General features: G+C 58.6%; 1 protein-coding gene and 1 long non-coding RNA gene across 2 annotated transcripts; one reads left to right on the plus strand and one right to left on the minus strand.

Annotated features, from left to right (window-relative positions):
- Window positions 1–1,554: 1,554 nt before the first annotated feature.
- On the plus strand, window positions 1,555–3,239 carry LOC132322951 (uncharacterized). Its single transcript, XR_009485208.1, has 2 exons — window positions 1,555–1,734; window positions 2,555–3,239. It is a non-coding gene; the product is annotated as an uncharacterized LOC132322951 (long non-coding RNA).
- A 754-nt stretch (window positions 3,240–3,993) lies between these two features.
- CRB3 (crumbs cell polarity complex component 3) lies at window positions 3,994–9,910 on the minus strand. Its single transcript, XM_059837705.1, is given in 6 exon segments — window positions 3,994–4,809; window positions 4,811–4,969; window positions 6,612–6,679; window positions 7,727–7,848; window positions 8,062–8,082; window positions 9,812–9,910. Coding segments are annotated over 6 exon segments (504 nt in total). The 5' UTR covers window positions 9,892–9,910; the 3' UTR covers window positions 3,994–4,755.
- Between the last annotated feature and the right edge of the window lie 406 nt (window positions 9,911–10,316).

Consider the following 10,316-nt stretch of genomic DNA (forward strand, 5'->3'; position numbering starts at 1 on the left):
ACAGGTGAGCCATCCCAGTCACACCAGTAACACCAGGTGAGCCATCCCAGTCACACCAGTAACACCAGTAACAGGTGAGCCATCCCAGTCACACCAGTAACACCAGTAACCCCACCAGTCACACCAGTATGGGCCGGCTGCAGGGATCCCAGTCACACCAGTAAGAGGTGAGCCATCCCAGTCACACCAGTAACACCAGTAACACCAGGTGAGCCATCCCAGTCACACCAGTAACACCAGGTGAGCCATCCCAGTAACACCAGTAACACCAGGTGAGCCATCCCAGTAACACCAGTAACACCAGGTGAGCCATCCCAGTCACACCAGTAACACCAGGTGAGCCATCCCAGTCACACCAGTAACACCAGTAACACCAGGTGAGCCATCCCAGTCACACCAGTAACAGGTGAGCCATCCCAGTAACACCAGTAACAGGTGAGCCATCCCAGTCACACCAGTCACACCAGTAACAGGTGAGCCATCCCAGTCACACCAGTAACACCAGGTGAGCCATCCCAGTCACACCAGTAACACCAGTAACAGGTGAGCCATCCCAGTCACACCAGTAACACCAGGTGAGCCATCCCAGTCACACCAGTAACACCAGTAACAGGTGAGCCATCCCAGTCACACCAGTAACACCAGGTGAGCCATCCCAGTCACACCAGTAACACCAGTAACCCCACCAGTCACACCAGTACGGGCCGGCTGCGGGGATCCCAGTCACACCAGTAACAGGTGAGCCATCCCAGTCACACCAGTAACACCAGGTGAGCCATCCCAGTCACACCAGTAACACCAGGTGAGCCATCCCAGTCACACCAGTAACACCAGTAACACCAGGTGAGCCATCCCAGTCACACCAGTAACAGGTGAGCCATCCCAGTAACACCAGTAACAGGTGAGCCATCCCAGTCACACCAGTCACACCAGTAACAGGTGAGCCATCCCAGTCACACCAGTCACACCAGTAACAGGTGAGCCATCCCAGTCACACCAGTAACACCAGGTGAGCCATCCCAGTCACACCAGTAACACCAGTAACAGGTGAGCCATCCCAGTCACACCAGTAACACCAGGTGAGCCATCCCAGTCACACCAGTAACACCAGTAACAGGTGAGCCATCCCAGTCACACCAGTAACACCAGGTGAGCCATCCCAGTCACACCAGTAACACCAGTAACCCCACCAGTCACACCAGTACGGGCCGGCTGCGGGGATCCCAGTCACACCAGTAACACCAGTAACACCAGGTGAGCCATCCCAGTCACACCAGTAACAGGTGAGCCATCCCAGTCACACCAGTAACACCAGTAACCCCACCAGTCACACCAGTACGGGCCGGCTGCGGGGATCCCAGTCACACCAGTAACACCAGTAACAGGTGAGCCATCCCAGTCACACCAGTAACAGGTGAGCCATCCCAGTCACACCAGTAACACCAGGTGAGCCATCCCAGTCACACCAGTAACACCAGTAACCCCACCAGTCACACCAGTACGGCCCGGCTGCGGGGATCCCAGTCACACCAGTAACACCAGGTGAGCCATCCCAGTCACACCAGTCACACCAGTAACCCCACCAGTCACACCAGTATGGGCCGGCTGCGGGGATCCCAGTCACACCAGTAACACCAGGTGAGCCATCCCAGTCACACCAGTCACACCAGTAACCCCACCAGTCACACCAGTATGGGCCGGCTGCGGGGATCCCAGTCACACCAGTAACACCAGGTGAGCCATCCCAGTCACACCAGTCACACCAGTATAGGCCAGCTGAGGGGATCCCAGTAACCCCTCCCAGTAACCCCAGTAACCCCTCCCAGTAACCCCAGTGACCCCTCCCAGTATCCCCAGTAACCCCTCCCAGTAACCCCTCCCAGTAACCCCAGTAACCCCTCCCAGTAACCCCTCCCAGTAACCCCAGTAACCCCTCCCAGTAACCCCAGTAACCCCTCCCAGTATCCCCAGTAACCCCTCCCAGTAACCCCAGTAACCCCTCCCAGTATCCCCAGTAACCCCTCCCAGTATCCCCAGTAACCCCTCCCAGTAACCCCAGTATCCCCAGTAACCCCAGTAACCCCTCCCAGTGACCCCAGTGACCCCTCCCAGTATCCCCAGTAACCCCTCCCAGTATCCCCAGTAACCCCAGTGACCCCTCCCAGTAACCCCAGTAACCCCTCCCAGTATCCCCAGTGATCCCAGTATCGCCAGTGACCCCTCCCAGTATCCCCAGTAATCCCAGTATCCCCAGTGACCCCTCCCAGTAACCCCAGTGACCCCTCCCAGTATCCCCAGTAACCCCTCCCAGTAACCCCAGTGACCCCTCCCAGTGTCCCCAGTAACCCCTCCCAGTAACCCCAGTAACCCCTCCCAGTATCCCCAGTAACCCTCCCAGTATCCCCAGTAACCCCTCCCAGTAACCCCAGTGATCCCAGTGACCCCAGTGACCCCTCCCAGTATCCCCAGTAACCCCAGTAACCCCTCCCAGTAACCCCAGTATCCCCAGTAACCCCTCCCAGTAACCCCAGTGACCCCTCCCCTCCCCCCGCAGGTGCCGAAAATTCCGGAAAAATCAAAAATTCCAAGAAAAATCTTCGGAATTGTGGGAAAAATCTTCGGAATTTTGGGGAAAATCTTCGGAATTTTGGGGGAAATCTTTGGAATTTTGGGGAAAATCTTTTCAATTCCGGGAAAAATCTTCGGAATTTGGGGGAAATCTTTAGAATTTGGGAAAAATCTTCGGAATTTTGGGAAAAATCTTCGGAATTTGGGAAAAATCTTCAGAAATTTGGGAAAAATCTTCGGAATTTTGGGGGAAATCTTCAGAATTTTGGGAAAAATCTTCAGAATTTTGGGGGAAATCTTTGGAATTTTGGGAAAATCTTTGGAATTTGTGGAGAAATCTTCGGAATGCTGGAAAAATCTTCAGAAATTTGGGAAAAATCTTTGGAATTTTGGGGGAATCTTTGGAATTTGGGGGGAAACCTTCGGAATTCTGGAAAAATCTTCAGAAATTTGGGAAAAATCTTTGGAATTTTGGGGGAATCTTTGGAATTTGGGGGGAAATCTTCAGAATTTTGGGAAAAATCATCGGAAATTTGGGGAAAATCTTCAGCATTTTGGGAAATATCTTCGGAATTTTGAGGAAAATCTTCGGAATTTTGGGAAAAATCTTCGGAATTTGGGGATTTTTGCCACCCCTCCCCCCGGGGAGATCAATAAAGGAAGGCGAGCTCGGGTTTGGGGTGAATTCCTGGGATTTGGGGTAAAATCCTGGGAATTCCCAGAGTTTGGGGGGAATTCGGGAAATTTAGGGCAAAATCTGGAGATTTTGGGGCAAATTCCCTGAGTTTTTGGGGTGAATTCTTGGGATTTTGGGGTGAATTCCCAGATTTTGGGGTGAAATCCCGGATTTTTGGGGGAAACTCAGGAATTTTGGGGGGAATTCCAGGATTTTGGGGCAAATTCTTGGGATTTTGGGGCAAAATTGGAAGATTTTGGGGTTAATTCTTGGGAATTCTTGGGATTTTGGGGTGAATTCCCAGATTTTGGGGTGAAATCCCGGATTTTCGGGGGAAACTCAGGAATTTTGGGGTGAATTCCTGGGATTTTGGGGCAAAATTGGAAGATTTTGGGGTGAATTCCTGGGAATTCTTGGGATTTTGGGGTGAATTCCCAGATTTTGCGGTGAAATCCCGGATTTTCCGGGGACACTCAGGAATTTGGGGGGGAATCCCGGGACTTTGGGGCAAAATCTGGAGATTTTGGGGCAAATTCTTGGGATTTTGGGGCAAAATCTGGAGATTTTGGGGTGAATTCCTGGGAATTCTCATGACTTTGGGGCGAATTCCCAGATTTTCCAGGGAAACTCAGGAATTTTGGGGGTAATTCCAGGATTTTTAGGCAAATTTCTGGGATTTTGGGGCGAATTCTGGGAATTTTGGGGTGAAATCTGCAGATTTTGGGCTGAATTCGGGGAATTTTGGGCAATTTTTTTTTTCCAAATTTTTCTGTTTTATTTCCAAAAATAAACTTTGAGCCGTGCCCCTCCCCCACCCCACGGGGGGGGGGTCTCAATCAAGGGACCCCCCCCCCCAAAAACCCCCCCAGGACCCCCCAAAACCCCCCCAGGGACCCCCGGGTTTGGGGGGGCCATCCCAGAGAATCCCAAATTTTTTTGGGGGGGGGGTCCCAGATGAGCCCCAAATTTTGGGGAGGGGTCGCAGCCACTCTGAAATTTGGGGAGGGGTCCCTGATGAGCCCCTCAACAAATTGGGGGGGGGTCTCAACCCTTCTGGACCCCCCCCCAAATGATCACACGGTCCAAACGAGCCCCAAATTTTGGGGAGGGGGCCCCAAATTTTGAGCATGGGGGGGTCACAGCCACTCCAAAATTTGGGGAGGGGTCCCAGACGAGCCCTCCTCGAGGGGGAGGGGTCACACTGGGGGGTCCCAGCCCTTCTGGACCCCCTCAAACCCCCCTGGACCCCTCCCCCCAAAATGACTCCCATGGTCCAAACAAGCCCCAAATTTGGGGAGGGGGCCCCAAATTTTGAGCATGGGGGGGTCACAGCCACTCCAAAATTTGGGGAGGGGTCCCAGCCCATCCCCTCCTCCAGAGGGGGGTCCCCAAAGAGGAATCTGGGGGGGGGGTCTCACCCCATTTTCCCCCCTCCCCCCAACTCCCCCGACGTCTCCAGCGCTGCAGCCGAACCCGGAATTTGGGGAGGGGTCGGGATTTGGGGAGGGGTCTCAGATGAGGCGTTCCTCGGGGGGCAGGCGCAGCGGGGGCGGGCCCGGGGGGGCTCCCCTGGCGCCCCCCTCCCATTTCCTCGCGGCTGGGCCGGTAGGAGCCCTCGGTGCGGCGCTTCTCGCGCAGCCGCAGCGCCGCCAGCAGCAGCAGGGCCAGCAGCGCCAGAGCCCCCAGACCCCCGAAAATCACCGACAGGGCCACGACCCCCGCGGGCTGCGGGGAGACAGCGGGACCCCCAAATCCGGGGGACCCCAAAAATCCACGTTAGAACCCCGAAATCCCCGTTAAAATCCCCCCAAAAATCCCAAAATCCCCCTAAAAATCCCTGTAAAAAAACCCCAAATCCCACCAGAACTCATCAAGACCCCAAAGACCCCAAAACCTGCCCCAAGGACCCCCCCAGGGATCCCCCAAAAATCCCTCAGGGACCCCCAAATCCCAGGGGAACCCCAAAATTCAGGGGGAGCCCCAAAAAGCCCCGTAAAACCCCAAAAATTCCCATTAAAAAACCCAAATTCCAGAAGAATTCATCAAATCCCGAGACCCCAAAACCTCCTCAAAGATCCCCAAAAATCTCCTCAAGGACCCCCCCCAGGGATCCCCCAAAACCCCCCAGGGACCCCCAAATCCCAAGGGAAACCCCAAAATCCCAAAAGAAACCCAAAATCCCGAGCAATTCCCCCCAAAAACCCCAAATGCACCCAGAACTCCTCAAATCCCCCGGGACCCCCCAAAATCCCCCGGGACCCCCCAGCAGCGCCAGAGCCCCCAGACCCCCAAAATCACCGACAGGGCCACGACCCCCGCGGGCTGCGGGGAGACAGCGGGACCCCCAAATCCGGGGGACCCCAAAAATCCACGTTAGAACCCCGAAATCCCCGTTAAAATCCCCCAAAAAACCCCCAAATCCCCCTAAAAATCCCTGTAAAAAAACCCAAATCCCACCAGAACTCCTCAAGACCCCAAAGACCCCAAAACCCATCCCAAGGACTCCCCCAGGGATCCCCCAAAACCCCTCAGGGACCCCCAAATCCCAGGGGAACCCCAAAATTCAGGGGGAGCCCCAAAAAGCCCCATTAAAAACCCCAAAAATTCCCGTAAAAAAACCCAAATTCCAGGAGAATTCATCAAATCCCGAGACCCCAAAAACCTCCTCAAAGATCCCCAAAATCCTCCTCAAGGACTCCCCAGGGACCCCCAAAACCCCTCAGGGACCCCCAAATCCCCAGGACCCCCCAAAGCCCTCCCAAATTCCCTCCCCAAATCACCCAGGACCCCCCAGACCCCCCCAGGACCCCCCAAATCCCCCCCAGGACCCCCCAAAGCCCCTCCAAACCCACCCAGGACCCCCCAGATCCCCCCACGACCCCCCCAATCCTCCCCAAGCCCCCTTAGAACCCCCCAAATCTCCCCCCCAGGGATCCCCAAAATCCCCCCCCCAGGGCCCCCCAATTTCCCCCCAAATCTCCCCCAGGACCCCCCAAACCCACCCAGGACCCCCCAAATCCCCCCAGGACCCCCCAAATCCTCCCCAAACCCCTCGAGAACCCCCCAGGACCCCCCCAAAGCCCCCCCCAACCCCCCCAGGACCCCCCAAATCGCTCCCCAAGCCCCCCAGAACCCCCCAAATCTCCCCAGGACCCCCAAAATCCCCCCCCAGGGCCCCCCAGTTTCCCCCCACATCCCCCAGGACCCCCCAAACCCCCTCAGGACCCCCCCAAATCCTCCCCAAACCCACCCAGGACCACCCAAATCCCCTCCAGGACCCCCCAAATCCTCCCCAAACCCAACCAGGACCCCCCAAAAGCCCCCCCAGGACCCCCCAAAATCCCCCCCCAAGACCCCCCCCACTGACCGAGAGCCCCCCCCCGGGCTGGGGGGCGGTGCCGTTACTGGAGCCGTTACTGGTTATACTGGGAGAGGCTGGGGGGGGGGCGAGGGGGGTCACTGGGGGGGGTCCTGGGGAATTCAGGACCCCCCAAAAACCCTCCCCAGGACCCCCCAAATCCCCTCCAGACCCCCCCAAATACCCCCAGGACCCCCAAATCCTCCCAGGACCCCCCTTGGATCCCCAAAATCCCCCCCAGGACCCCCCCAAAATTCACGACCCCTGGACCCCCCAGATCCCCCCCGGCCCCCCACAATCCCCCCAAATCCCCCAAGGACCCTCCCAAAACCCCCCCAAATCCCCTCAGACCACCCCCAAAATCCAACCTGGGACCCCCCAAATGCTCTCCAGAGACCCCCCCCAAATTCCCTCCCAGCCCCCCCAAAACATCTCCCCTGGAGCTCCCCAAAATCCCCCCAAATTCCCTCCAGACCCCCCAAATCCCCCAGGACCCCCTAAATCCCCTCCTAGCCCCACCCAGACCCCCCAAAATCCCCCCTGGAGCCCCCCAAATCCCCTCAGGACCCCCCAATTCCCAACCAGGACCTCCCAAAATCGCCCCAAATCCCCTCCAGACCCCACCAAAGCCCCCCAGGACCCCCAAAATCGCCTCAAAACCCCTCCAGACACCCCAAAAAATCCCCCGTGGAGCCTCTGAAATCCCCCCCCGGCCCCCCAAATCCCCCCAGGACCCCCCCAAATCCCCCCGGGACCCCCCCAAAATCCCCCCAGGACCCCCCAAATCTCCCCTGGAGCCCCCCAGGACCCCCCAAATCCCCTCCTAGCCCCACCCAGACCCCCCAAAAATCTCCCCTGGAGCCCCCTAAATCCTCCCCCGGCCCCCCAAATCCCGTCCAGACCCCCCCAAAGCCCCCCGGGACCCCCCAAAATCCCCCAGGACCCCCCAAATCCCCCCAGGACCCCCCCAAATCCCCCCAGGACCCCCCCAAATCCCCCCAGGACCCCCCAAAATCCCCCCAAATCCCCTCCAGACCCCCCCAAAGCCCCCAGGACCCCCAAATCCCCCCGGGACCCCCCCCAAAGCCCCCCAGGACCTCCCGCAAATCCCCCCCCGTACGTACTCTGGGCCAGGGCGAGGCAGGGCAGGGCCAGGGCCAGGGCAGGGGCAGCGGCCATGGGGGGGCGGGGCACCCCAAAATCCACCTGGGGACCCCAAAATCCACCTGGGGACCCCAAAATCCACCTGGGGACCCCAAAATCCACCTGGGGAACCCAAAATCCACCTGGGAACCCCAAAATGCACCTGGGAACCCCAAAATCCACCTGGGGAACCCAAAATGCACCTGGGGACCCCAAAAATGCACCTGGGAACCCCAAAATCCACCTGGGGACCCAACACTGGGACCCAAAATCCACCTGGGGAACCCAAAATCCACCTGGGAACCCCAAAATGCACCTGGGGAACCCAAAAATGCACCTGGGGAACCCAAAATGCACCTGGGGACCCCAAAAATGCACCTGGGGAACCCAAAATACACCTGGGGAACCCAAAATACACGTGGGGGCACCCCAAAATCCACCTGGGAACCCCAAAATACACCTGGGGACCCCAAAAATGCACCTGGGGACCCCCAAAATCTACCTGGGGACTCCAAAATCCACCTGGGGCACCCCAAATGGATCTGGGAACCCCAAAATCCACCTGGGAACCCCAAAAATGCACCTGGAGCACCCCAAAATCGACCTGGGGACCTCAAAAATGCACCTGGGCACCCCCCAAACCACACCTGAGACCCCCCAAAACTTCCCCAGAGCCCCCCAAACCCTCCCCAAACTCCCCCAAACACACCTGGGACCCCCAAAATCCCCCCGGAACTCCCCCAGACCCCCCCAAATTCACCTGGGACCCCCCCAAATTCACCTGAGAGCCCCCAAACTCACCTGGGACCCCCCCAACCCACCTGGGACCCCTCAAATCCACCCGGAACCCCCCCAAACTCACCTTGGACCCCCAAATTTCCCCGAGACCCCCCCCAACCCACCGGGGACGCCCCCCAAACTCACTCGTGACCCCCCAAACTCACCTGGGACCCCCCAAACTCACCTGGGACCCCCCCCAAATTCACCTGGGACCCCCCCAACTCACCTGAGACCCCCCCCAAACTCACCTGGGACCGCCCCAACTCACCTGAGACCCACCAAAACTCACCTGAGACCCCCCAAACTCACCTGAGACCCCCCCAAATCTCACCTGGGACCCCCAAATTCACCTGACACCCCCCCAAACTCACTCGAGACCCCCCAAACTCACCTGGGACCCCCCAAACTCACCTGAGACCCCTTAAATCCACCCGGAACCCCCCTAAACTCATCTGGGACCCCCCAAATTTCCCCGGGACCCCCCAAACTCACCTGGGACCCCCCAAACTCACCTGAGACCCCCCCCAAACTCACCCGGGACCCCCCAAACTCACCTGGGACCCCCCCAAACTCACCTGAGACCCACCAAAACTCACCTGAGACCCCCCAAAGTCACCTGGGACCCCCCAAACTCACCTGAGACCCCCCAAACTCACCTGAGACCCCCCCAAATTCACCTGGGACCCCCCAAAGTCACCTGGGACCCCCCAAACTCACCTGAGACCCCCCCAAACTCACCTGAGACCCCCCCAAACTCACCTGGGACCCCCCAAACTCACCTGAGACCCCCCCAAACTCACCTGGGACCCCCCAAACTCACCTGAGACCCCTTAAATCCACCCGGAACCCCCCTAAACTCACCTGGGACCCCCCAAATTCACCTGAGACCCCTCCAAACTCACCTGGGACCCCCCTAAACTCACCTGGGACCCCCCCAAATTCACCTGAGACCCCCCCCAAACTCACTCGAGACCCCCAAACTCACCTGAGACCCCCCAAATTCACCTGAGACCCTCCCAAACTCAACTGAGACCCCCCAAACTCAGCTGAGACCCCCCCAAACTCACCTGGGACCCCCCAAAACTCACCTGGGACCCCCCCCAACTCACCTGGGACCCCCAAACTCACCTGGGACCCCCCCGGCCGCACCCGGGCCCCGCCCAACCCCCCCGCGCACCCCCAAACTCACCTGGGACCCCCCCCCCGACCCCTCCCAGGTGTCCCCGCCCCCCCCCGGGACCCCCCGGGACCCCCCGGACCCCCCCGAGACCCCTCCCCCCCCTCACCTGTCCCGTCCCTTCCCCTCTTCCGGGGCCGCTCCCGAGGCCCCGCCCCGCGTCACGTGACAGCGCCCGGCCACGCCCATCCCATACCTGGCGCCAGGTCACGCCCACACCTGGAAGGGGCGGGGTTTGTCAGGTGGAGGCCACGCCCTCTTTGACGTTTAATCCACGCCTCTTTCCTCTCTGAGGCCACGCCCACTCTTGGTGATACATTACGTCATTGTAAAGCCACGCCCACCTGCATAATGAAGTGGTCATTGAGAACCACGCCCACTCCGGGCAATGGATGACGTCATTGCAAAGCCCGGCCCCGCGCATGCGCGCGGAGCCAAGAGCGGCTGCGATTCCCCCCCAAGGCAAAAATTGGGGATCCCCCAAAAATGACCCCAAAAATGGGGACCCCTCCCCAAAAGGGGATCCTAAAAAGGGAACCCCAAAAATGGGAACCCCAAAAAACGGAAACACCAAAAAAAAAAACCACGGAGACCCCAAAAGTGGGACCCAAAAG

The sequence above is a fragment of the Haemorhous mexicanus genome, unplaced genomic scaffold (assembly GCF_027477595.1).
Source record: "Haemorhous mexicanus isolate bHaeMex1 unplaced genomic scaffold, bHaeMex1.pri scaffold_217_ctg1, whole genome shotgun sequence".
Taxonomy (NCBI): Eukaryota; Metazoa; Chordata; class Aves; order Passeriformes; family Fringillidae; genus Haemorhous; species Haemorhous mexicanus.